We start from the raw sequence: 27,878 nt of genomic DNA on the forward strand, positions 1-27,878 counted from the left end.
ACAGTCACCATAAAAGATTGTCTCAATTCCTCCGAATCAGCACCAAGCACAGCTTTGGGCTGAGGAGCCTGCTTCAGGACCCTGGACAGCTCTTCAGCCTTTCCAACAGCTTATTGTGCCATACTCATTCAGGATCTTGGAGGTGAAGTAAATAAAGTAAAATATATTAATAAATGCAGATGTATTTTATTTTGCTATCACATCCTGTGAGCAGCATTGGATTGGGAGGCCCCAGACAGTGTACATCTTGTTTATAGCCTTAGACACTGGTGGGTACATTGATTGTTTGCTATCTCAAAGCTTTAATTTAGGAGTGTCAGTTACCCAGCTGTTAAAATATGCATTCATACATGCATTCAGCAAGCATTCATGCAGTATATTCCTTAATCAATACATAACAATTAAAGTTTAATATTGTGCTTACATCTTAAAGCATGGGGGGGGGCTGGACTGGAGATGTCTCCTTGTTACTCAGCCCCAGGCAGCACTTACACAAACCTACAGACTCCCCATGAGGCTTGCTGTCTGAGCTGGGGTCAAAGTCATGACCTGGACCCCAGCAGTTGTTCCCCATCCTGCTCTAAACACTATGTAAAGGAATCCTCCCTCAGAATCAGGAATGAGCATGTAGTCCCCACCTGTTTATGGGGAAAGAACACTCTCTGGGGCCAGTTTGGTTTACATTTGAGGTCTAATGAGGGCAAGTTCATGCATTCAATGGATTTCCATTGAATTGAGTGATAATTTCATTGGAGCACGTCACTTCAGCTACAGGTGTGTGTTCATGTTTATGCGTGCCCTCAAAAAACACTCTGCATGCAGAGAAATAGCATATCAAGGAAAAGGTTTTAGAACAAAGAGTTTTGTAATATTTTTAGAAGGAATAATACTGTAAAGACTAACTTTTTCTGGCAGAAACCTTGCAGGCCACAGTTCAGTTTGTCAGATGCATGAAGTGAATGAAGTGAATCTCAAGTGAGTGGGTTTATCATGAATGGAAAGAGAAGGAGAAAATGTGTGTGTGTGTGTGTGTGTGTGTGTGTGTGTGTGTGTGTGTGTGTTTTACCAAGCAGAGCAAGAGATAGCAGGCAAGTGTGTTACAGTGTAAAGGATCACAGAATTGACTCAAATGAATATAAGTTGTTATGAACATGGATGTGACCTACTGTCAACTACTGGCCACTGGTGATGAATTGACCTAGCAAGATCAGTGCATGAGAGAGAGAGAAAGTATCTCAGGTGTATTACAGGAAATGGGAGAAAATATTAAAGATGGCCATTCCTTCTATAAACAAGTAGTAGCTTTTGTTTATTAAACTGTTATTTGTATATTTACTTATCACATTTTTATCCCACCTTTCCTCCAAGGTGCTCAAAGTGGCATGCATGGTCCCCTTCCTCCCCGTTTTATTCTCACAACAATTCTGTGATGTACTTCAGGCTGAGAGACTGTGACTGGTCCAATGAGCTTCATGGTCATGAGGAGATTCGAACCCAGGACTCTACACCTTGGGATGTAGCGGGCCATACTGGAAATAAGCAAGCAAACAAACAAGGGATTAATAAATGAAAGGGGCTGCGGGGGTGGGGGAGAGAAACATCCAGGTTATGTTTGCGCAGATGTATATATGTGGCAAGGTTGTCTTTTTCATTTTCTGCTCACACCCATGTTGCCTTTCTGACAGGTTCTCTTTCTGCAGTGGGGAGACCTGTGGCGCCACACTCTGACAAGGACTTCTCCTCCGCCTCTTCCATGGCTTGGTCCCCTGGCTGGCCTCTATAACACTTTGTGGCCCCTCCATCTGGGGCTCTGTAGGATGAACAGAGGACACCACTGTGACTGAGCAGGTAAGCAGGGAAGCTGAGCAGGTGGGACATGGGGTGGGATCAAAGTTATTTCCTGGAATTACTTCCTTTTCTTCCAATGAATGGCTTTTCCTGTTCCATCCCCACAGGTTTCTCCTTCTGTCTACCAGGCTGACCTAGCCCAAGGCAACTCTTCACCCCCTGCCCCCTTTCCCCACACCTTTGCCCAGCGTAGCTCAGCTCAGCTGCAGCTTCACCTCCACCATGGGAGACATGGCCAACAGCTCCGTGGATTTCTACCCCAAAAGCCAACGGCGAGAGTTGAACCATGCGGGCGGCTTTGGCTGCACCCTGGCAGAGTTGCGCTCCCTCATGGAGCTGCGTGGGGCCGAGGCGATCCAGAAAGTCCAGGAGACCTACACCGATGTCAATGGGCTCTGCAGGAGACTCAAGACCTCCCCCACTGAAGGTACCAGGCTTTGGATAGGGCTGGGTGGGCAGAATAGGCAGGCAGTCCCCACATCTCCCATGCTTAAGAACAGAAGGAGAGAGCCTGCTGGCTCAGGGAATCGAATCCGGGATCCTGTTCTCACAGTGGCCAACCAGATTCGTGTGCGAATCTGGCACGCAGGACCCAAGCACAAGAGCTCTCACTCTTTCTATGGTTTCCAGGAACTGGTATTCAGAAGCATTACTGTTGTTGTTGTTAGTCATTTAGTCATGTCCAACTCTTCGTGACCCCATGGACCAGAGCACGCCAGGCACTCCTGTCTTCCACTGCCTCCCTCATGTTCTTAGCTTCAAGAACACCATCCCACCATCTCGCCCTCTGTTGTCCCCTTCTCCTTGTGCCCTCCATCTTTCCCAACATCAGGGTCTTTTCCAGGGAGTCTTCTCTTCTCATGAGGTGGCCAAAGTATTGGAGCCTCAGCTTCACGATCTGTCCTTCCAGTGAGCACTCAGGGCTGATTTCCTTAAGAATGGATAGGTTTGATCTTCTTGCAGTCCATGGGACTCTCAAGAGTCTCCTCCAGCACCATAATTCAAAAGCATCAATTCTTCAGCGATCAGCCTTCTTTATGGTCCAGCTCTCACTTCCATACTGGGAAAACCATAGCTTTATATGGACCTTTGTCGGCAAGGTGATGTCTCTGGTTTTTTGTTTTTTGTTTTTTTTACTACCTCTGACATTTATGACATTTGTTCGCACAACCCTTACACACCAGTCCAAAGCTGCACCTATAGTGAAAGCTTGAAAACTTCTGGCCCAATTCAGAATGTTTCAGCAGGCCACTTCCTTGAATTTTGGGCTTTGTAGTTTTGTTTTATTTATTGCTTTTAGCCTTTTTATTTAGGCTGCACACACCCCATGCCTTTAAAGTGCATTTAAAGTGCATGATTTCTCCCAATCTTGGGAACTGTAGTTTGTGAAGGATGATGGGGGTTTGTAGGGATAAACTACAGTTATTGGGCTACCCACATTTAGCTTTCTTTGCTTCGTGACTCATGCAGTTTAAACTTAAACCCCAGATCGCAAAATGTCTGTTCTCTTACTTGTTAAGAAACCTGTATCTCACCACCCAAATTGCCCCCGATCTGTAGAGCTGGGGACACAACCTAAGAGCCTCCATATCATCCTGCTCTGTGAGAACAGGACCCAGGAGCACTGGCTCTTAAACTTGCCAATTTTGGAGGCTGCCAGCTTTTTAACATGCTCCTGCTTCTGACCTTTAGTGGCAGCTCTGCGACAAACAAGCAAGTGATAATATTTGCCTCCAGTGTCTTTTTCAAACTCCACTTGCTGCTTTCTCATTATCGTACTTTCATTAGAGGAGTGGAAGGGTCCAGTCGGTCCCATCTCAACCTAATTTTACATGTTTTGAAATGTGTTAAATGTGCTTTTATTTTATTTTTGATCCTTTTGTGTTTGCCACTCTGGTCTCCTTTGGGTGGAAGAGAAGGATATAAATTTAATTAATTTATTAATAACAATGGTGTTGTTGTTGATAATAATACTTTTATTATCACCAGCAAATCTTATTTTTATCCCAGAATTAATAGGAGCCAATGATCCTGGCTCCTAGAGTGCCATAGTCTAAAGGTGGGGAACGTTGGATGTTGCTGGAATGCAACTTCCTGTCCCCTTGGCATTGGTCCCTGCTGGCTGGGGCTGGTGGGACTTGGAATCCCCAAAACAGGCAGGATTAAACTATGCTATGTGCATGGAATGAGGTCCACTTGCACCTTGGAGTGCAAAAAGCATGCATGGCATGGGGGAAGTTTTTTCTCTATCTCTCACAGTACTTGATCCCTGGGTCACCCAATGAAGCTGAACTATGAGAAATTTAGAGCAGGCAAAGAGGACTTCTGTACCATAGTTAAAACAACGAAATGTCCTGAGATGTGGAATGAAATTAGACAGATACTTGGAAGACAAGGCCCTCTATGGTTCTTTGCCATGATGGCTTTATATTACCGCAGGGGCAGTCTGCCTCATGAATACCAGCACCAGGAAAAGGCTATTGGCCTCATGTGCCTGAGCTTCCCATAGCCATGCAGTTGGCTCCTTTGGTCTGATCCCTCTTCTTATGAGGCTGAGATGCAGCTACTTCTCAGTTGTGGAACAAGACCAGCTGTTTATTACAGTTTGTTTTAGTCTTAGACTGACAGGCATATCTTCACGGCAATTTCTAGGTTTAAGTATAGTGAATCACTTTGGCATGATTATTACTATTATTGTTATTGTTATTTATAATCTAACCGATGTTCATCTGTTTAGTCAATTCTGCTGCTGCGTTTGCGACTCAGAAGCAAAATTGGCTGATGGATTGCTGGAGGCATAAACGCTAAAAATTGATTCGTGTTTTGCAGACTTCCAATTCAGACTTTGGAAGTGTTGTTTCCTTCAGAGATAATAGGGTCAGGGCCAAGGTACTGCTAAAAAGCAAGCATTAGTCGTCCTCTGCAAACGCTTGGAAATAAGTCCAGTTGAATGCAATCTGAGGTTTGGTCTATGGACACAAGGATGAGGTGAGGATGAATCAGCTGAGCCATGAAAACATAGCAGCATAGAAAGTTGTCTTACACTGAGTCAGGCCATTGGTCCACCTTGCTTCAGTATCAACCAGTCCTACCTGGAGATGTCAGGGACTGGACCTGGGACCTTCTGCATGCTAAGCTAGGACCCGTCCCCAGGCAGCAGAATGGTCCATACCCCCTTAAGCTTTTGAGCAGACGGGACTTTCTTCCTAGTAAATGTGTTTAGGATGTGTTAAGGGAGTGAAGGCAAAGGCTGAGCAAAGCTGGTGCAGTTTCACTCCCAGTATAAATGGATAGAAGTGGAGCTGTGCTACCTTTAGCTTCCGGCTTCTGCTTCCCTTGGCACAGCAAGGGAACTGGGCTGGTTGGTCATCAAAGGTTAATACAGACAGGCACTAATAGCCAACTGGGTTTGATTTGGCAGTCCATGAAAAGAAAGTAGCTCACCCCTCCTGTGGGCAGCTTGACCCCAAGCTTGCTATCCTTCTTCGACGGTTGCATAAACCAGTGTCTTTGCCTAGGCCACGGTTCATCAAAGGGAGAAAGTGAGCTCTGCCTTTCCTTTTTGATCCTCTGTGCCATTCAGCATTGACATTTAAAAGCTCTGGTGTCAGAAATGGATCCCCTCCTGCTTCATCATCTGTTCAGTTCTGACTTTGTGGCAAGGGAAGAGAGAAGGGGCAGAGTATCTGTTGTGCATGCAGAAGGCCCCAGGGGAAACCCCTGCCAGAAACTCTTGAGAGCTGCTGCCAGCCAGTGTAGACAATACTGACTAGGTGGACCAATGGCCTGACTCCATATAAAATGGAATTCTATGTTCCCAAGACTTGACAGTAAGTTTATGGTGAGAAAGTGGAAAAGAAACTTCACTCACTCTTCAATAAAACCATGGTACTCAAAGAACTAGCCAGGGCTCCCTGAGGACACTGATTCCTCCCTGATCCCATCTCATCCAGTTGTTTTGCAACAAGTTTTCAGACCCATGTTCACACTTCTCCTCTCCTTACCACTGTGACTTACACGGGCGACCATGTGGGTTGGTCAGTGTGTGTGGTTCCAGAGGCAGAAGGGAAGATTTAGCTACCAATTCTGATCTGCAGAATTGGAGCGTGGGTTGAGAAGACTCTTATACCTGAAGACCCCCACATTGCGTTCCCCTCCTACCCCACCTTGGCATTGCAGTCTCTGCTGTGATTCCAAGTACTGTCTCCCATATCTAAAGGAACTGTACCTCCAGTTACCAAATGTTGGGGGGAAACAACAAAGAATTGCCCCTGACTGTCTTCTTCATTTGTGAGTTTTCCAGAGCAGTGTTCAATTTATGGGGGGTGGGGGGTGGGGAGGGAAAACAGAGGCCAGTGCCCTACCTTTTCAGACAGCAACTTGGCTCCTGTCTGAGAAGATTAAGGGGCATGATTTGGCTAACAATGGGGGTAAATAATTTGCAATTTCATTAAAAGCCCCCTTTCCCCCTACTACAACCCATTTGAACACTCTCCAAGATGCATCCAGTTGCTAGATAGAGCACTAGACTAGACATAGGCAGCTCTAACACTATTAGGACCTTTGGCATTTGTGACTCATTCACTGGCTATTTCTGTCTGGGTTGAAGATTTTCATAAAACCCGGGTCACTGAAAGGTGGAAGAAGAGAATAGTCAGAGGAGACATGGCCCAGCTGCATTGTTAAAGCTAAGAGGGTGGGGTCGTGACTTAAATCACTCTGAGCAGATGTAAGTAAGATAGCAGATGAGTGAATGGGTGGGTCAGTGTATGTCTGAATTAACAGCTATGTATGAATGCATGTGTATAATTGTGTATGGGTGGGTGTGGATGTGTGCTATCATTATTATTTTAATTTATTACCCACCCTTCGTCCTGAGTTCCCAGAGGAGGTTACAATTTAAAACACAACATTTAAAACAAATTGCAATCAGAAATAAATAATGGGGAGTTAAAGGCCAGGGTGAAGAAGTGCATCCTCAGCATGCATCCCAAACCGCATCTTGGTGGTGCCAGGTGCAGCTCTTTGATGAGGGAGTTCCACAATTTAGGGGCTGCTGCAGATAATACCCCCTCTTGGGCTGCCACCCCTTCCTCCGCCCAGATTCTAACAGTAGCAGAACTACCAAGACAACCCCTCCCCCCAGCTGATCTTAACTCCTGAGAGGGCCTGTAGGGAAGGAAGTGGTCTCTCAGATATTTGGGGCATGGGGCATTTAAGACTTTAAACACTAATGGACTTTCAACAGCTTGAATTGGGCCTGGAGATGAGCGGTGACCAATGCAGCTGTTTTGAAATGAAGGCTACACTGTATGTGTTCTGAATGGAATCCTAGGTAGTAATCTAGAAATGCAGACTATGCATTTAATAATCTGCAGCCCACAGGCTGAAAAGATTCCTCACCTCTGATGTACTTAAAAAAAGAGAATAAAAGATCATGGGTCATTCCTCACATTACCTTTCTAATGTGGAAGCTGAGCCCACTAGGGTAATGCAAGATGCTGCAGGGCAAAGTTCTCAAAATGACACCAAATTTACAGGTATGCTGAAGTGGAAATAGATTCTTTCTAGGTTTTCCAGGTGGCTACTTAGATCTACCCCCCACAAAAAACCTAAAAATTAGGTGGTTTGTTTTTTGCCTCTGCTTTACTGATGCCCTAATCATGTGCTTGGGGATGCGGGTGGCGCTATGGTCTAAACCACTGAGCCTCTTGGGCTTGTCGATCACCCCGCGACGGGGTGAGCTTCTGTTGCTTGGTCCCAGCTCCTGCCAACCTAGCAGTTCGAAAGCACGCCCAAAGGGAACGTAAACGGCGTTTCCGTTCGCTGCTGTGGTTTTGGTGTTCCGTTGCACCAGAAGCGGCTTAGTCCTGCTGGCCACATGACCCAGAAAAACTGTCTGTGGACAAACGCCGGCTCCCTCGGCCTGTAAAGCGAGATGAGCACTGCAACCCCAGAGTCGTTTGCGGGTGCACTTAACTGTCAGGGGTCCTTTACCTTTACCTTAATCTTGTGCTTAATCTGCCTGTTGGTCAGCCCCTCAGCATAGTGAAGAGTGTGAAAAGAAAGAGTGCCTCAGAACACATGCAGAATAAATTTCATTTAGCATCTGGTGAGTGACCAAAGACAGCCCTCACACTTCTGAGTTTAGGGGCAGGACATCAAAGGCATTTCTCTGAGGTGTGGGGATGGTTTGTTTTTAAAGACCTGCCCCTGACCATGGTTAATGGCCAGCATCTGGTATAGGTTCAAATCTTGGCATGCCCATGTTTGCATCCCTCTTCCCTTTGTCTGTGTGTGGGGAGGCGGTGGGGGCTTGCTCTGCTCAGGCGGTCCCCTCTTAGCCCCCTGTAAGGCTCCTTCCTCTGAGGGCAATGGTGCCTGATGAGGAGACCTTCGGAAACTGCCAGAAGATTCATGGCAGACTGGTCCAGCCGCCTTCCTGCCTCTCTCCCTTTGCCGGTTTCCCCTTGAATTGTCCTTGAGGTTGCGGCAGCAGCAGCAGCAGCAGCAGCAGCCGGTACTGTCTCTCTGCTGCAGGGAGCTAAAGGCTTCTTTCCCCATCACACAGAGAGGGGAAGGGAAGGAGAAATCAGGCAAATGAGGAGGGCAGCAGGTGCCTGCAACTGAGGAGGAGCAGGGGAGGGAGCGGGAGCTGTCTGAGCAAGGCTGTGGGGAGAGAAACAGGTGAACCCAGGGAGCATTCCAAATGCAATGGTTGCTGGCAGGTTGTCTGCATGAGGGGGTGCAAAGAAGGCTCCAGGGCTCCTGCACTTCTACTTCATAGGTCCAGATTTGGATGGTGTCACTCCCCACCCCTCCACCCCACACAGCAAGCCACACCTGCTGATATTTCCTCTTCCTTCCTTCCATCACTGATAACAGGAGTCCTGTCTCTAGGCACTTCCAGCCTGTCACTATTTTGGGGTGGGATTCAGTCACACACTGGCAAATTCAGCACTTCTCCACACTTACCGTACATTTCCTCTGCGCTCTCCAGCAGAAAACCCAAATTGCCATTTGTTGTGTGTCAGCTTTAAAAAGCAGGTTTTCACAGGGAAAGCTCTGTGGCAAAAAAAAAAAAAAAGGGATGCTCAGACATGGAGCTTTAAAGCTGTGCTTGGAAAGAGGAGGGCTAAAGGGGAGTATGGATAAGCCCCCAGGATGTGCATTTGCAGCTGATTGGGGAAACTTGCTCAGTAAACCCACTTCTTCAAAAATATCAGGCTTCTTGCATGAGGAAAGTGGTGGGAAAATGCACTACGGAGTGTGGGACAACACTTGCCTTGATGCATCTGTCTTCCTGCCTCCCCACAAACCAGTCAGAATGAACAGTCAGTAAATAGTCAGCACCATCTAATCTTCCTGCAGACAAATCAGGCTGAGCACTCAACAAGCAGGTCTTCTAGAAGTGCCACCCCCCCACCCCCGCCTCTGGCCACTGCACTGTTTTTCTGACCAAAAGCCACACACACCCAGGCTGCTATTTCCACAAGAAGAAAAAATAGGAGGTAGGAGTGCAGCTCAGGGAGGGGGGATATTGGTCAGGAAAATGGTCTGAGGGGAAAGGGTTAAACACACACACACACACACACACACACACACACACACACACTTCTTTCCCTCCTTCCCCAAACTGCTTCTCCAGTCAAAGTCACTTGCCCACCCCTTGAGGCTGGATTTCAGGGAGCAAGCAGGGGTCCAGTTCAGGGAACTGTTTGTGGGCATTGCATGTCACCTCTGATTGGTGTTTTTATAAACGAGGCTTCAGTCTCATTTATAAGAGGTGCTATACCATCCTACATCACAGGGTGCTAGTTTAAGAATTCCTGATAATAATGTGTGTACAGTGCTTTGGAAACTTTGCATGTTGTAAATCGAAGTACTGTGCGCGCGCACACACAAAATCCTCCAGATTAAACAGAACAGCAAAGTCAAAAGAGACCCAAAGGCCAAGTGGTTAAGTGTTATCCCAGCTCAGCCACTCTGTGTTAGAGGCCTCACTGCCAGGACCAGCTCCGGACATTTTGCTGCAAACGCAACCCAAGTCAAAATGCCTTATACCTAGGCTGGTCAATTGCTGTTGGCAGCTGAGGCACAACATCTTACAAGCGCTTCTCCCTGGGAGCAAAATAATAATAATAATAATAAATTTAAGAGTCACATGGTGCTGTCCTGCTGTGACTTTCAAAATCAGCTGTGTGAGATAGTTTCCTCACTCTGCCTAATAGTAGGGCCAGCCCTGTTCACGGCCACAAGTGGAATATAATATGGGCTGAAGGTAGGATTGCTCTAAGCATCAAGTGTAACTGAAAAAAGTCGTCCTTTTTCACTAGGGGGAAGTCCCCATCCCATACTTGGAGTTTCTCAATGTGTGAGAGGGAGCAAACAATTTGATTGGAGGGAGTGATAGCGGCTCAGATCTGCCTGCAGCACTACAAAATCCAAGTTGAATGTTCAGGGGGAGAGAAGCAATAGCATCAGAGACAGGAAAATGTCAGTAGATCCCTTCTTGGCCTCAAACTTCTCAGGCATCTGTGCCATCTTGTCCATCAAACAGCAACTCTCTCCTTGATCTTTATAGACTCTCTTTATTACAATCACCCCCAAAATACTTTGGGCACAATTCCCCTGCATGCTTACCCAAACAAGTCCCACTGTGTTCAGGAGAGCTTACACCTTAGCAAATGCATTTAGAATTGCAGCTTTATTATGTAGCACCATCAAGGTTTGTGGCATTTTGTTTTCTAATATAAGAGGGAAAGACTGGTCTTTGTTTTCCACCTGTGGGCAGAGGGGCACTTCTGGACAACCTGTTTATTAAGTGTTCATCTCGATATGTTTGCACAAAGTTTGTAGAGAGGTTACATGACGGCCGCTTCCTGACTGTCACTATATTTTGATGGGATTCAATCACAAAGCAGCAAATTCTGGCACGGCTGGGAAGCCTCTCACAAGCCCACATTCTCCAAAGGTTGAAAAATGCACTGGAACGCAACAGCATCTAATATCCCTGCAAACAAACAAACAAACAAACATGCATATTAAATAGCCAATGTTGTCTAATCTCCCTGCCAACAAATCAGGATGAATTGCTCAGTAACTAGGTTGTCTGGAAGCTCCTGGTGTTGGCTGTTTATTCAGCAATCATTCTTATTTGTTTGAGGTGGGGGGGAGGTGCAGGTTTAACCCTTTCCCCAGAGGAGCGGTGGGAGGCACCAGTCGGGAACCCCCAGAGAAGAGGGCTCCGAGTCAGAGGATTGGTGGTGGGACGACAATGAGTGGTCAGAGCAGAGATGTGTGTGTTTGTGTGCTGGTGATGCCAAACTGGGTATTTGACCTGGGTGAAATAAAGCCTTATTTCACCCCTGGGTCAGAGGGAGAAGGAGCAGATTGGGAGGCAGTGTCAGTGGAATCTGAAGTCCTGGCTTTGGGAAGGTAGTCACACCTAGTCAGAGGGACTCAGGGTTTCTGTGATCTGCTGGCTGGTCTCTTTCATGGCCAGCTGTGGAGGGGATCTGACAACAGACCCTGAGTTGTGGTTCCTGCTGGCTGCCTGGGTCTCTGACATTTTTAATATTTCACAAAGCCCTCCCACCCTGAGTCCAAGGCTAAGCAAAGAAAGAGAGAATGACTGCAGTGCTACCCTGGGGCTCTTTCATCTCACAGGAGTGGGATCCGGGCCTGGGGCGAAGGCCTCCTCCATCGCCACAGGTGTTAACTCTTTGAAATGTCTATAATACAGGTGTACAGCAGTTCAGGACAAATTTTGCTGTGTGACAACAGTGCTTTCAGCATTGTTGTCTGTTTCTTGAGAATACTTGGGATGCCCAGGCTTTCCAGCATTTTGCAGTTGAAAATAGTAACACTCTTGTGTGATAAATTCTTATTAGCATGAGAAAGGATCGCTGTCTTGACTGCACATTGCTAAAGTCTCTTCCCTGCTTGCTCTATGAATTTAAACTGGCCATCATGGCTGCATGCACACCAGGCATTTAAAGCACATTTCCCCACCCCCAAGAATCCTGGGAGCTGTAATTTGTTAACGGTGCTGCGAATTGTAGCTCGCTGGAGGGTAAACTACAGTTTCCAGAATTCTTTGAAGTGTGGCTCTCAATGTGCTTTAAATGTATGGTGTGTATACAGCCGATAACCATTTACTTGAAACAAAAGAAAATACTGTATTTTTCCTTGTAGAATACAATGCTTTTTGCTAAAAGGGTTTAGACAAAATTTGGGGGTCGTCTTATACACGGATAGTGAATGCACAGGGGTTAAAAAGAAAACACTACTTATGGTACTTTCCTGCGGCTGCCATGAAGAAGCTGCCACTGACCTTCCCAGGTGCTTGGCTTGGCTGATCTCCCCCTGAAAAGCGCAACAACTTTGGGTGATCTCAGGTGTTGGGGGGCAGGCTGTGCTGCTGCCCATGAGCGAGCACCCCCACCACCCCAGGAGCCACCGGGAGTTGTTACACCGGTGCTTTGAATATTTAATAAAATATCAAAGTTGTTCTGCCTGATGTTTAAAATATTGATTTCTTAATTTGTTGTTGTTGTTGTTTAGTCGTTTAGTCATGTCCGACTCTTCGTGACCCCATGGACCAGAGCACACCAGGCACTTCTGTCTTCCACTCCCTCCCGCAGTTTGGTCAGACTCATGCTGGTAGCTTCGAGAACACCATCCAACCATCTTGTCCTCTGTCGTCCCCTTCTCCTTGCGCCCTCCATCTTTCCCAACATCAGGGTCTTTTCCAGGGAGTCTTCTCTTCTCATGAGGTGGCCAAAGTATTGGAGCCTCAGCTTCACGATCTGTCCTTCCAGTGAGCACTCAGGGCTGATTTCCTTAAGAATGGATAGGTTTGATCTTCTTGCAGTCCATGGGACTCTCAAGAGTCTCCTCCAGCACCATAATTCAAAAGCATCAATTCTTCAGTGATCAGCTTTCTTTATGGTCCAGCTCTCACTTCCATACATCACTACTGGGAAAACCATAGCTTTTACTATATGGACCTTTGTCGGCAAGGTGATGTCTCTACTTTTTAAGATGCTGTCTAGGTTTGTCATTGCTTTCCTCCCAAGAAGCAGGCGTCTCTTAATTTTGTGGCTGCTGTCACCATCTGCAGTGATCATAGAGCCCAAGAAAGTAAAATCTCTCACTGCCTCCATTTCTTAATTTAGGGTTCAAAAAAATAGGGGGCGTCTTATATATGGAAAAATGTGGTAATACTTTAGAATGTTTTCACTGAATGTTTGATATCGCAGCAGATCAGGTGAGAGATCAGCTGTGAGTTCAAACACATTCAGAGCATTCTGTCCTTTGAATATAGGAGAGTATAGAGCAAGGGTTGCCACACACTGGCATTTTGTGGCCAATATGTGCACGTTCATGTCAGTGTTCGAAATAAACCAGGAGCCAGGCGCTTTTTGCACCTGGCTGTCAATCACTTGCAGCCAAGTGAAGATGCCTGGGCAACAGGCTGGCACCTGAGATCTCCACCATCTGGAGCTGCATGTATGGGGACCATTGGATCTTGACTGTTTTCACACACTAACACCACATCCTATAGAATTCTATTAGTTATATTTTATCTACACAGTCAGAATGAATTTCAGGAACCAAAAGGCTTTTTCTGTGCAGCCTGAGCAGGAGCAGTCACCATTAAGAAAAAGAAGGAGGAATAGGCCAATATATACAGTATGTGGACTGTCCCTGGATCAAGGGACTTTTCTGTTTTGAGAAGAACTTCTTCTCAAAATTCTTAGCCTAGCTCAAGGTTGTCATCTCGGCTAGCCAGATGTTTAACTGAGAATCAATCACAGTCAGTCCCTCATTTGGAAAATAAGACTTTAGAGCCGTCTTGCCCCAAAATGGCAACTAGACATCCTGTTTTGGTGACTGCAACCTTTGTTGCATTTAGCGCCTGGTTTATATATCCGAGTTTCTAACACTGGTTGGCATCCGTGTGCACCACAGTCCAGATGCATCTGCCCCCACTCAGATATGTACCTGATCCTCCTAATAGTTCCCCACCAGTGTAAGAAGAGGGAGTACTAAACAGATAAGGTTGGAGAGTATTGGGGGTATTTTTTAATTCTGTATTTATTTATTTAATTTATATTCCGCCCTTCATCTGAGGATTTCAGGGCAGTTTACAATATAAAAACACAAAAATACACACCACAGTAATAAACAAAAACAATAACACCCCCCATTGTTTAATTAGCCAAAGACCTGGGAGAAGAGGAAAGTTTGTCCCTGACACTTAAAGATATGTAACAAAGGCACCAAGCAGGCCTCCTTGGGGAGCATGTTCCACAAACAAGGAGCCATTCTTATCCTGGGGCAAAGTTCTTAACCTGGAGCAACCACTTCCTGATTAATGGAATTTGTAACCCAAAGCGTCTATAACCCGAGGTACCACTGTATATGATTGAATCCCACTCCAAAATGGCAATAGACTGGAGGTGCTCCCTGTCTCTCTTAAACCAAAACAACAGCAACAGGGAACTCCTGATTCCATCCATGACATTTCATAGTCTAGGTCATGCGTGGCGAACCTGCTGGACTCAAGTCCCAGTCAGCATGGCTAATGATCAGGAAAGATGGAGTCCAACAAGATCTGAGGGCCACAGGTTCCCCATCCCAGGTCTAGGCACCTGGAGTCAGGGATTTCTCACTGGGATAGTTAGCCTGTGTCTGGGCTATACCATTTCAAAGTGCAAGGGGATGGGTTCACATAACTGGATGCTCCTCCACACTAAAAGAAAATAGCTTGCCTATGGAAGAGTAGCATATCAAGGGCATGTATTTAAGCCTAGGCCACAGGGAGAAAGAATGTTGGGAACTGGAAATTACACAAAGAGACACTAGAGATGGAAGAGGCCCTCAAAAGCCATCTACCCAACCCCTCACCAATTCAGGAAATCCACTCTTTGTTTTTTTAATGTATTTTTTTCCTAGTACGTTTGAACTTTACACACCACTTGGAGCATTTGTATGGAAGAGCAGGCAACAGCCCTCCATAAATCACCTAGTTTTGGAATTACAACTTGTACAGCTTGATGTCATCTGCTCTCTCTTCTTCCCCACTCCACCCCCGCAGGCCTCTCGGACAACACAGCTGACCTGGAAAAGAGAAGGCAGATCTACGGACAGAACTTCATCCCCCCAAAGAAGCCTAAGACCTTCCTGCAGTTAGTATGGGAGGCCCTCCAAGATGTGACACTGATCATTCTTGAAATTGCTGCCATAATCTCCCTGGGGTTGTCTTTTTATGCTCCACCAGGCGAAGAAAGCGAAGGTGAGATGTGCTCCTTATAGAGTGATTAGATCTGCTGGAGAGCAGAACTCCCTTCTCAAGGAGGTCATGGCCTGCTAGTCTTGGAATTAAAGGAAGAAGGCGGGCTCTGAGCCAACCTATCTAGGATATTGCCTTTCCCATAAGACCCTGCAGCAGGGCTGGTAGCCTGTGGCCCTCCAGAAGATGTTGAGCTGCATCATCCTTGACCATTGGCTGTGAGGGCCTGGGCTGATGGGAGCTGGAAGTCCAACAACACCTGAAGGGCCATAGGTTTCCCCATTAGCTAGCCAGCTGGTCACCTTATGTCCCACCTGAAGATAAGAGCCCGGGACAGCTAGCATTCATTAAACAACAATATAAGGTCTTAAGCAGGTATTTGAAGCAAAGTGCTGAAGTGCTTGCTTAATATTACAAGGCAAGGTGTCCCACAGCCTAGGTGCTAACAGACTTGAATGCCCTTCTATCTTGTAGAAGCAAGGTGAGCTTCATATGTTGGGGATCCCAGGCCTGATCCCAGGCCCACACAGACTGCCTTTGGCTTCACGATGCTGAGGTCAAAACTAAGATCTGTCTTTCAACAGAAGATCAATGTGCCTTCTTGAAACATCTATCGAATCAACAACTATTTCTGCTTTCCAGTCTTCTGAAATTTATCGAGTTCTCCATCACTTTCCACTGACTGCTCCATTTATCTACCCTGCTGATTCATTCGTTTTCCTGTTCCTATGAAGTACTTTTAATGTACAAAGAGTATTATGTGATTCTCTACTTCCTTCAGCTGCATAACAACCCTCTGAGGTAGAGGACTGCTTGTCCTCCTGCACAATTCCATGTCTGAAATGGGCTTTACACTCCAAGCGTACCCATGCAATGACCCATTTAGGGTAGTCTTTGGCAATCATCCAGATCCATGTAGTTGTGGTTGGTAGTTAACAACAAGCAAATTCACCAAGATAAATTTATATTTATGGAACATACTTGAAGGTTGTGAGATGTTCAGGACATATGCACACCAGAAAATTAAGTTGCCTCATTTACAGAATGGGAACTGACAATCTGGAAGAAGGACTAGGGCTATGTGATTTAGGTAATTTCAGACTCTGGACTTCATGATCTTAATGTCTAGCCCCCACCCCTGCTTTAGATGGCAAAGTGATCTGCTGAGCAGGGCCCCAGACCTCTGCCTTTAATAAAAATTCTGCACCACTTGATTGTAAGAAAAAACCTCAAAGACTTAAGGCAGGAATGGGGAAATGGTGGCCTTCTATATAATAATATAATAATAATAATTTATTATTTGTACCCCGCCCATCTGGCTGGGTTTCCCCAGCCACTCTGGGCGGCTTCCAACAGAGATAAAAAATACACTAAAATGTCACATATTAAAAACTTCCCTGAACAGGGCTGCCTTCAGATGTCTTCTGAATGTCAGGTAGTTGTCCATCGCCTTGACATCCGATGGGAGGGCATTCCACAGGGCGGGCGCCACCACCGAGAAGGCCCTCTGCCTGGTTCCCTGCAACTTGGCCTCTCGCAGTGAGGGAACCGCCAGAAGGCCCTCGGAGCTGGACCTCAGTGTCCGGGCAGAACGATGGGGGAGGAGACGCTCCTTCAGATATACTGGACCGAGGCCATTTAGGGCTTTAAAGGTCAGCACCAACACTTTGAATTGTGCTCGGAAACGTACTGGGAGCCAATGTAGGTCTTTCAAGACCGGTGTTATATGGTCTCGGCGGCCGCTCCCAGTCACCAGTCTAGCTGCCGCATTCTGTATTAGTTGTAGTTTCCAGGTCACCTTCAAAGGTAGCCCCACGTAGAGCGCATTGCAGTAGTCCAAGCGGGAGATAACCAGAGCATGTACCACTCTGGCGAGACAGTCCGCAGGCAGATAGGGTCTCAGCCTACGTACCAGATGGAGCTGGTAAACAGCTGCCCTGGACACAGATTTGACCTGTGCCTCCATGGACAGCTGTGAGTCCAAAATGACTCCCAGGCTGCGCACCTGGTCCTTCAGGGGCACAGTTACCGCATTCTAGAGACTGTTGTACTCCAACTCCCACCATCCCCACTCCGTGGCTAAGAATGATGGGAGTTGTCATCCAGTGTCTTCTGGAGGTACCTTGGTTCGTCATCCCTGACTGAAGAATGATGTGGTCATAAGGATAGGAGCCTCCTCCCTCTCCAACACCTTCTTTTTCTCCCCCATTTTCCTAGTCTGCGGGAACGTGGCAGCCAGCGCAGAGGATGAGGGTGAGTCAGAAGCTGGTTGGATTGAGGGTGCTGCCATCCTGCTCTCGGTGATCTGTGTAGTGTTGGTCACAGCCTTCAATGACTGGAGTAAGGAGAAGCAGTTCCGAGGTCTGCAGAGCCGCATAGAGCAGGAGCAGAAGTTTGCCGTCATCCGCAATGGGCAACAGGTCCAGATCCCTGTGGCTGAACTGGTTGCCGGGGACATTGCTCAAATCAAATATGGTAAGGGACAAGGAAGGGGCTGGCGGGCTGGGCTGGATTTATTACTGGGGGCCTGCTGAAGGCGTGACTGTTACAGGGAGAGCCTGGGTAATGATATCAAGATAAACTTTTGGGATTTGATCTGTGACAGTCCTGAGATCTAACATCTGCTGAGGAATCCTTGAGATCCTTGTTGCATGAAGGGTGCCTGTGGCATCAGATGGGGCTGGTTCACAGCTGTGGAGCAAAACAAAATAAAAAAATTCCTTCCAGTAGCACCTTAAAGACCAACTAAGTTAGTTCTAGGTATGAAAGCTCATACCTAGAACTAACTTAGTTGGTCTTTAAGGTGCTACTGGAAGGAATTTTTTTATTTTGTTTTGACTATAGCAGATCAACACGGCTACCTATCTATAGCTGTGGAGCAGTTACTAAACGCCTACCTCTATGTGAAGTTCCCTTGCAGGTGTGGCGCATGGGGGAGAGGGCATCCTCATAATTCCAGGTTCAGAAAGCTTTGCAGTGGTAGAACAAACATTGAGAACATCCTTCTAGCAGACCACATTTTCCAAACATAGTATATGGATTGGGTAATTAAATGGGCACCCCGGCTAGCGCTAAGAAACTGAGATGGGATAGGGAACAGAAGGTGGTATTTGGAGATGAACAGCACTATCCTGTGCATGTCTCCTGAGATGCACTGAGTCCTGTGGGAATTACTCCTCTTAGGTAAGTGTTTATAGGATTGCAGCCTAAGCAGAGTTGTTCTTTGAGACCATGACTCTGACCTGCTTCTTTCTCCAGGTGACTTGCTTCCTGCAGATGGGGTGCTTATCCAGGGGAACGATCTCAAGATTGATGAGAGCTCCTTGACGGGGGAGTCAGATCACGTGCGCAAATCAGTGGACAAGGATCCCATGCTGCTGTCAGGTGAGTGGTACAAGAAAGAAAGGGATGCAGTTTAGGAAAGCCAGAAGGATCATGTGCTGATTTGGTTGCTGTGCACTGACAGTAGCCAGACAGTAGCGAGACGCCCATGGGGCCGAGTGAGCCACCCATGGCGGGCTGTTTCCTGGGCGGGGGGGGGGGGGAGAGCCACGCTGCTTTGTCAGTAGCCTTCCTCCCTTCCCTGTTCCTTTTGACAGCTCGGGGGAGGCTTCCCTCCCCCAGGAAGCAGCCCGGGAGTGGGGGACAATGGCACGCCACCCACCCGTGACTCCCAAGCCTCCCCCAAGCTGTCAAAATGAAGGAGGAAGGGGGAAATGCCCCCCCTCAGAGATGACACCTGGGGCACACCGCCCCCACCACACACCCCTTCCTCCGCCCCTGACAGTAGCCTCCAAATTCTCTGGTTTCAGGAAACCCTTTCCACTGTGGTGCATCTGCAAGGAATGAGTGTGGCTGCCATAGAGCCCCCTTTGGTTTAAGGAGCTGGGGGCATACTTGGCTCACATGAGCTGAGTCTTAAATTACCACCCACCACTTCACCTGCAGCTGCTGTCACCACTGCTGATCTTCTCCTTGCAAAGCCCCGGATAAACTTCCCTCGGAGCTCCCTGGATCACAACTTGAAAACCTCTGCTGTAGGAGAGCTTGCGAATGCTGCTATGGCACCCATGGTGACTTTGGCATATGCCGAAGGATGTCGGAATGGGTGTCAGGAGCAGCAGTGCGCCCCTATTGCCTCGGCGACTGGGCCAGTTCTCCTATTGCCTGCCATCAGTTCCAGCTCCTGTTGCAAAACCATACTCCATTCACAATAAGTCACCCTTGCAACAATATTTTAAAACAAAGTGCAACTGCAAAATGCAACTTATTATTATTATTTATTAGATTTATTACTCGGCCTTCACCATAAGGGTGTGTTACAACAATTGAAAAACACAATATTAAAATAAGTTAAAACATTTTATTATTGAAATAATAGGGTGCGGTCTGCAGTGTATGGCAAAAGCTATACAATGAAGGGACCAGATGCATGGACCTCTGTTAGAAGGGATGTTTTCTTATGCTTTTCTATTTGTTGGAAGCCACCCAGAGTAACTGGAGCAACCCAGTCAGATGGCAGGGTACCAATAAAAAAATTATTATTGTTGCTATTCAGTAGCTTAGAAGGCTCTCTCTGCTGATCTTAACACCATTTAGCTTGCAGTAGCACATCTGAAGCACGTTGGGAGCTGTTGCAGGAGCTACTACAGGAGCCTGGAGGGTTTGGAGGAGATTCTGAAGAGGCTGGGAGAGAGCTAGAGAAGATTCTAAGGAGAGTTGAAATTTGGAGAGAGAGCAGAGAGACTAAAGCCTAGCACAGTGAAAGGGAGGGAGAAGGACACATGGAGGAGAAAGAAGCCACTGCCATCCCCACCCCGAAGTCCCAAAAGCACAGAGCTTTGGGAAGGAGGAAGGAGGGCTCCAGCATCCTGTCACAGGCCTGACGCCCCCTTCCCAAAGCCCAGGAAGCTTCTGCCCATCTTAGGGAGGGAGGCGCAATGCTCCAACAAGGTCCAAGAGCCTTCCCACCACCTTCCCAAAGCCCACCCATCTCTGGCTCCTCCCAACATCTTGACGTCACATGTGCAACACTGGGACATCACAACATCACACACATGACATAAGGGCCCCCAATCACCCTTGCAAGCTAGCACCTTGCAAGCACCAAGCTAGCACCAAGGCCCATTATTTTTACTAGTCTACTAAATTGCATTTTTGCCACCTCCTTTCAGGGGCTGGAGGCACCTCACACTGCTTGAGGACCCTGACAATCTTCCTCCTCATCCATCTACTACAGTTGGCACCCAAGTCCCATAATTCCTGTACAACAAGGGGCAGAAGCTGGGAGAAGTGGGGCTACTCAAGTGATCATTTACTCAACTGTGGGATGGTATTCAACTAAGTTTTACTCAGAACAGACCCACTGAAATGAATGACTGTTGCTAAGTTAGGTTTGTTCATTTCAATTGGTCTACTCTGATCAACACTTAGTAGGCTACCATCGCATGGTTTTCAAAATTTCCACCTTCAGGAAACCTTCTGCACCTCATTTTGTCTGTCAAAACACTTGTGAACATTTACAAAAGATCCTGGAGGGTGGTCTAGGGTGCATATGCAGAGTGTTGGCCAGAACTTTCAGGCTCACCAATGTCCCACATAAACATCATGTACCTAAAAATCACCCAGTACTTTCCTGTGGCTGCAGATCATGAAGGAAAATTGTTAGTGGCTGGCAAATTAGCTTTCAGGGGAGTTGTTTGCCTTTATTGGTCTTCTCATCAAGAAATTCTTGTTAAGCTTCCATGGAACCACAGTGTTCCCCAGGGCACAGTTGAATAGCCACTGGACTATGGGATCTTGTAGTGACTCCAAGGGATCTGAGCCTTCTGCTCCTGGCTTGGTTTCCAACTTTCTTCTGATACCCTACTGACTCTCCCTTTGTTTTCCCAGGCACCCACGTCATGGAAGGCTCTGGGCGAATGGTTGTTACAGCCGTTGGGGTCAACTCACAGACTGGGATTATCTTCACTTTGCTGGGTGCTGGTGGAGAAGAGGAGGAAAAGAAAGACAAAAAAGGTAAGATATTCCCTCGGGCGTAGGTAAGCCATTCCCCAGTACATATCTGTAGCCTTTGTGACACATTTCAAGTCTTCATATTCAGGTCAGCCATTTGTTTACCAATGCAAGAGTGACATGATCAGTCTCTCTCGGGTCCGTCTTTCAACAATGTTTTCAAAATTGGCCAGCTTTTGTCCACAATGTCTCTCATCTGTGTAGTATTAAGTCAATGCACACAATCATGGTTACAACATAATAGGACCTCACTACTTAGATATTGCCTTCAAGGTCATCAAATTCATTCAAGTGCCCTCAAGTTTAGCATCATCCTGCTGTCCTTGGTTATACAAGCAGTTCTGTACCTTCAGGCATTCCTTCCCTAAAGAATTCTGGGCACTGTCGTTTACCTTTCACAAACAATTTCCAGCCCTTAACAAACTACAATGCCCAGAATTATTTGAGGGAAATAATGTGATTCTAAAGTGCTGCAAAGGTAGAATGTGGACAGAGTCAGTATCTCACACAGTACTATATTGCTGCGCAGATCTTAACCTGAATCGGCTGTTTAACTATTAAACATGTTTGCCACATACTATAACTCAGCATCATTCGTATGGGCTCAGTAGCACTGGATACCAAATAAGTATTTTGTGGGCTGTAGATGTTGACCTATTGTTCCTGGATGGCAGTTTAGGGGATTTCTTACAGTGGTGGAGAGCAGACTCAAACTTGAGGGCTGAGACAGAACTGCACCTCTGTTGGGCTCATTAAATCTCCTGGGCCCACCAGCTTTTCTGGCTCTGTCCCTCACTTTACCACCTTCCCTATCTGGACTGGATCTTGCCTCTTTCAGTCCCTACTACCTTTTCCTGTGACTTCTCCATCTGTGAAACCCGACACAGTTGTTACAGACCTTGCTCATCATTCCTGCTTTTGTCTAACATCCTTCACTTCTTGGCAGTCTGTGCCTCTCTTCAGCTTACCTAGTTCCTACATATTAGGCAAAATGGCATACAAAAATGTGTATATTTGAAGAAATCCACACTAAAATACTGATGAACTTTCACAAGAACTTGTGTTTTTTAAAAATAAAAAATAAAAAATTGAAGCAGAAATGCTTGACCAGCCAGCTCTACTGCCAGCCCTCCTCTCAATTTTCCCATTATCCCTTTGCCCTATTGATCCAGATCCAGATCCAGGTGCAGGTCACCTCTTTTCCCTGACGTAAAACAGTCCCATCCAGCTGTCCTTTGGCACAAGTGTCCTTTCAATGTTCTTGTAGCGACATAGGAGCTGCTTATTCATAGGCAGCTCCTCATGCAACTGGGAGCATTTAAATAGCCCAGTCACATGCACAGAGGTAAACTACGAGGGTCCTTCGCACAGAAAAGGTGCTGCACCTGGAGCAGGAGAGGGTTTGCTGATTCCATGGGAAAGGCCCATGTGATTGGGCCATTTAAATGTTCTCTCAGTTGCACATGGATAAGTGACTCCCACACAGCCAGAAGAACATCTAAAGGGCATCACAGTGTAATTGCATTTGACTCGGCACTCTTGCTCAACATTGTTGACTCATCTGCCGAATTATGGCTCATCATTTTTGGAGTCTGATTCAGAAAAGAGACTGGTCATGACTCAAAGCCTTCGGCGTTTGTCTCTTTATTGTTGGGCCTTCAGTACAAGAAGGGTTCAACTCATTAACTACCTCAGACCCACATAAGGTGTAGAAACACTGAAGTAACTCCACTCAATCACTCCCAGCACAACAAGGTCCCAGTTTTCAAGGAAAGTAGCTCTATAGGATGAAATCTTTTCACTCCTCCCAGTCTTCTCCTTCTGCTGTTTCCAACAGGCAGCCTAATTCTATAAACATATCTTAATCCAGGAATGTCCAACCAGTCGATCACGGGCCATTCCTTGTCGATCCTTGTTGCCCCCCCCAAAAAAAGCTAAACAACTCTGCTGGTCTATCATTCCCAAAAACCATGGAAGGGTTGGGAGCTGGGGACACTGTTATGCAGTGGTTCTGCTCCTTCTTCCTGGGCCATGTCCAGAAAGTAGTGTTGGGGTGAGTGTTTGGAACTCTGGGTGCTTACTTGTGGGGTGACTCAGGACTCCGTCCACTCTGCTGTGCGTTTTATATAAAGCCACTGGGAGAGATCATCAGGCGGCTGAGGCTGGGTGTTCACCAATATGTGGATGATACCCAGCTCTACCTCTTGGTTAAATTGGAACCAGTGAAGGCAGTGAATGTCCTGTGTACCTGTCTGGAGGCAGTTGGAAGATGGGTGGCAGTCAATGTATTGAGGTTGAATCCTGACAAGTACTTTTTATGGGGGAGAGGGGGTGAGTAGGTGTGGGGGACTCCCTGGTCCTAAATGAGGTAACTGTGTCCCTAAAGAACCAGGTGTACTGCCTGGGAGTCGTTTTGGACTCACAGCTGTCCATGGAGGCCAGATTAATTCTGCATTCCGGACAGCTGCTTACCAGCTCCTTTTAATATGCCTGCTGAGACCCTACCTGCCCGTGGACTGTCTCACCAGAATGGTTCATGTTCTGGTTATCTCCCACTTGAACTGCAATGCGTTCTATGTGGAACTACCTTTGAAGATGACTCAGAAACTACAATTAATCCAGAATGCGGATGTTAGACTGGTGACTGGGAGTGGCCGATGGGAACATACAACACTGGCCCAAAGACCTACATTGGCTCCCAGTATGTTTAAGAGTGCTTGTGCTAACCTTTAAAGCCCTAAATGGCCTCAACCCTGTATACCTGAAGAAGCATCTCCACCCCCATCATTCAGCTCAAATGCTGAGATCCAGCACCAAGGGTCTTCTGATGGTTCCCTCACTGTGAGAAGTTAAGCTACAGGGAACCAGGGAGAAGGCCTTATCAGTAGTGGCACCCGCCGTGTGGAACACCCTCCCATCAGATGTCAAGGAAATAAATAACTATCTGACTTTTAAAAGACATCTGGAAGCAGCCCTGTAGAGGGAAGTTTTTAATGTTTGATATTTTACTGTGTTTTTGTATTTTATTCGACGCTGCCCAGAGTGGCTGGGGCAATCCAGTCAGATGGGCGAGGTACACATAATAAAATCATCATTGTTATTGTTATTGTTAGTACAGTGGAACCTTGGTTCCCGAACGGCTTAGTGGCCGAACAAATCGGCTCCCAAATGCCGCAAACCCACACGCAAGTGTTCCGGTTTGCAAACGTTTTTTGGAAGCCAAACATCTGATGCTGCTTCTGCATGAATGCAGGAAGCTCCTCCAGCCAATTGGAAGCCAGGCCTTGGTTTTGAAATGGTTTCAGGAGTTGAGCAGACTCCCGGAATGGATTAAGTTCGAGAACCAAGGTATCGCTGTAGTAGTATATAGATCCGTTCCAATTTGGGTTCAGGCCTGCTCATGGAACTGAGTTGGCCTTTGTCAGATGGATGACCTCTGCAGAGAGCAGGATAGCTGGAGTGTGTCCTTGCTTCTGCTTTCTGATCTCTTGTTGGCATTTGATACCATCAACAAGGGCTGGGCAATATCTGGTTTTCAACATTGTGATATATCACCAGCTAACCATTGCAATATAGTGAAATAACACAGTGTCTGAAATAACACAGGGAAAGGCTGAAAAAGCAGCTGGGCTGTGGAGGGAGAGAGGAGCAACCAGGAGGAAGGGAAGGAGGCTGTCCACTTGCTTGGGCAAAGGAGATCCTGCCCCCGCGCTCCCTCCCTCCCTCTGCAACCCAGCCTCAGCAGAGAGAGCCTGAGAAGGTGCTCCACCTGCCTGCCTGCCTGCCTGCCTGCCTACCTGTGTGCTGGCCTTTGCCAAGCGGAGCAGGCTGCCTCTTTCCTCCTGACCGACCCAGCTTGCTCAGGCGAAGGCAAACATACAGGGAGTAAAATGCCCTGTGCTGGTGGCAGCCAGGGAGCCACAATGTATTGCCAGCTCAAAAATTCGGAAGCCAGTATCACAATTTGAACTTCATACCAGTTTCAGACTGTTATTGAACTGAAATATCACCCAGGTCTACCATCAGCTTTCATATCCTCCTGGATCAGCTCTGGGGAGGAGGAATTTGGAGCACTGTGTTTCGTTGGTTCTGAACCTGCCTTCAGGACCAAGCCCAGAAAGGAGCATTGGGAGAGGGCCTTTTGGGCCCCTGGCAGCTGCGTTCTGTCAGTTCACCCTGAAAATTTATTTATTAATGTTTTGTTTTTCTTTTCCCTGATCCCCACCACGTCTGACCCCTGTTGCACTTCCCCTCCTCTTGCACTCCAACCTCCTCTTTCCCATGGTCCCTTCTTTCATTCATTTCCCCTAGACGCTAATGCAGAGACTTCCGAAACTGAGAACAAGGGGGGTATGTGCAGAAGGGCATATATCTGCGTCTCCAGAATACATGCATACGCTCCCAGACAGGCCAACCATGCATGCTAGACATGCATCCATGACATGTATGTCCCCACCAGTGAGAACATTAGAGGAGCATGGCTGGTTCAGGCCAGAGGTCCACCTAGTTCAGCAACCTTGTTCCTCTCAATGTCCAGCCAGATGCCCCTCAGAAGCTCACAAGCAGGGCATGAGGACAGCATCCCTAACACCACCGTCCTCTTTGCCCTCCTAGCAGCTGTCAATCAGAGGCATGCTGCTGCCACCTCACTATGTGACACTGACAACATGCATTTCTAAGCATTCCCCTTCATCCTTGCACATTCTTAGAAGGCAGCAATTCCTCCACACACATGGAGATGCACACACTAGGCCACAGCTCCCTTGAAGGGGCACTCCTGTCAGCTGTGATTGCAGCACAGACAACCCACACTGCTGCCATTTAGGTTATTTGCTTGCTTGCTTGTTCATTACCTGCCATCCAACTTGCTGGAGGCGCACCAGGGTGGCTCGCTGCGACAGCAGCACAATCAATCCTTTTTAAAGCAGCACCATTAAAACCAAAAAGGAAAGCCTGGCAGGAGAGCCCGGGGAATGTAGTTGATGCTGTCAAAGCCGCAGCAGTTTATAATATATGGGCAGGGATGGAGGAGGAAGCAGCAGTGCTTGGATCTCACCTGATGGGAGCCAAGTGGATCATCATGACCAGATCACGGAGCCCACTTTAGAACTCACAATCCTACCAATCTGAGGGCTCAGCAATGCCTGCCTTGGTCCTCTGCCAAAAGCCCCTCCCGTCTTTAGAAAGCTGCAGAAGAATTCTGGAGCAGCTGATGTGACAGAACTTCTTGCTGCTGCTGCTGCTTTCAGTGGAACAAAGCAAGTTCCCTAAAAATACCAGTATCTGGTGACCTTCTGTCACTCTCTGAGAGAATTGTATTGGGGGGGGGGACCGTGGCTGTCTCCATGGAAACACTGGGTCACACAAAAACAGCACCAATTCCAACAGCCAAACCACAGAACCAGTAGCAAAAGTTCACATATGCACATTTCATTCTCTCGCAAAATAAGTAACATTTTACCAGCTTTCTAAAGGTCCTCATAGGGCAATTTTAATGGGCTTCCCTAAGAAATATCCTCTATAGTAGGAAACATGCTGTTTTTCAGTGCATTTCACTTTAAATAACCAATAAACATATGCATATCTGTTGCTGTATTAATGCACACTTCATTATATCCATGTATTCTGCATGTACATCCAGGGCTTGCTATGGGTTGAGACAGAGTCAGTTGCTACCCCCTCTTTTTCAGAGGGATCTGAAGCTATTCAATTTATTTTCAGTGGATACAGTTCAAGTCCAGCCTAACCAGACACTAAACTGTCCCACTTCCTTTTCTCTCTCACCTTGAGCACTGTGCACTAGCAGTAACCTGCATCATGGTTAGCCTTAACCAGCTCCTGCCCTCTGCACTTCTACAACAAATAAGATATCCTTCTTTATCACACCCAGCCTGGGCTATGTGCTTGGTTTTGTAGTGGGTGGAGCAGGAAATCTTCTGACTGACTCAGAAATGGAGCCCACCAGATTAAGTCCGTTTTCTTTCTCAGTAGATGCTCTGCCTGCCCATATGTCCTTGTAAAGTCACCTAGCCAGCTTCTTCCATGGGGCGTAGTGAGAAAGGGTGGAATGTCTTGTTTGTCAATGCCCATGCTGTCTCCATACTGTGTGTTCTGTGCTGGTGCCGTGTTGTCTGTTCTCAAGCGTCCTGTGTTTGCGTTCCCTTCTTCTGTTGTAGGAAAGCAGCAGGATGGGGCAGTGGAGAATAATCAGAACAAAGGTAAAAATCCCGGGACACTCCCCCAACACATTTTGAATGCCTCCCCTGTAGTTCTACATTCAGCTAGAGTAGTATCCATAGTGGAAACAGTTAGTCATCACTAGGCTTTAACAGACTGATTCTAGATTTCCTAGCCGTATATGTAATTTGCATTCAGAAAACTGACATGTTTAAACAAAGCAAAGCAAGACCTCGTGTGACCAGAGGCAAAAGCATGCAGAGCTCCTGTTAGGGATGTTATCTCTTGAAATACATGAGAGGTGGAGCTGGGTACTAAGCTTGCTAACTTGGGGAGCAAAGCCCAGAGCCAGCCTGCAATGGAGACAGGAGCAGAGCCCAGTGAGGTTTGGGTGAGTTGCGGGCAGAGCCCATACATTCTGAACAAGTCTAGCGGTTGAGACTTTCTCATTTCAAGGCAAACAGGAAACCTCATTGATTTGTGACATGCACCATAACTGCACAAAACAACTTCAATTTAGTACATTACAAGGGTGGTA

General features: G+C 47.0%; 1 protein-coding gene across 8 annotated transcripts in view; it reads left to right on the top strand.

The window, feature by feature from the left end:
• ATP2B3 (ATPase plasma membrane Ca2+ transporting 3) overlaps window positions 1-27,878 on the top strand; it is a 117,195-nt gene that overhangs the window by 44,479 nt on the left and 44,838 nt on the right. For 4 of the 8 annotated variants that reach the window (XM_081844525.1, XM_081844522.1, XM_081844519.1 and 1 more), the window contains 8 exons: window positions 1,686-1,848; window positions 1,956-2,275; window positions 14,954-15,151; window positions 17,366-17,623; window positions 18,407-18,532; window positions 21,041-21,166; window positions 25,475-25,513; window positions 27,340-27,381. In XM_081844525.1, coding sequence (XP_081700651.1) covers window positions 2,071-2,275; window positions 14,954-15,151; window positions 17,366-17,623; window positions 18,407-18,532; window positions 21,041-21,166; window positions 25,475-25,513; window positions 27,340-27,381 — 994 coding nt within the window. In that variant the 5' untranslated portion in view covers window positions 1,686-1,848; window positions 1,956-2,070. The remainder of the gene's footprint in view (window positions 1-1,685; window positions 1,849-1,955; window positions 2,276-14,953; window positions 15,152-17,365; window positions 17,624-18,406; window positions 18,533-21,040; window positions 21,167-25,474; window positions 25,514-27,339; window positions 27,382-27,878) is intronic. The other 4 variants (XM_081844523.1, XM_081844520.1, XM_081844524.1 and 1 more) reach the window with 2 other exon arrangements.

Source organism: Podarcis erhardii (genome assembly GCF_964252035.2).
Source record: "Podarcis erhardii genome assembly, chromosome: 17".
Classification (NCBI taxonomy): Eukaryota; Metazoa; Chordata; class Lepidosauria; order Squamata; family Lacertidae; genus Podarcis; species Podarcis erhardii.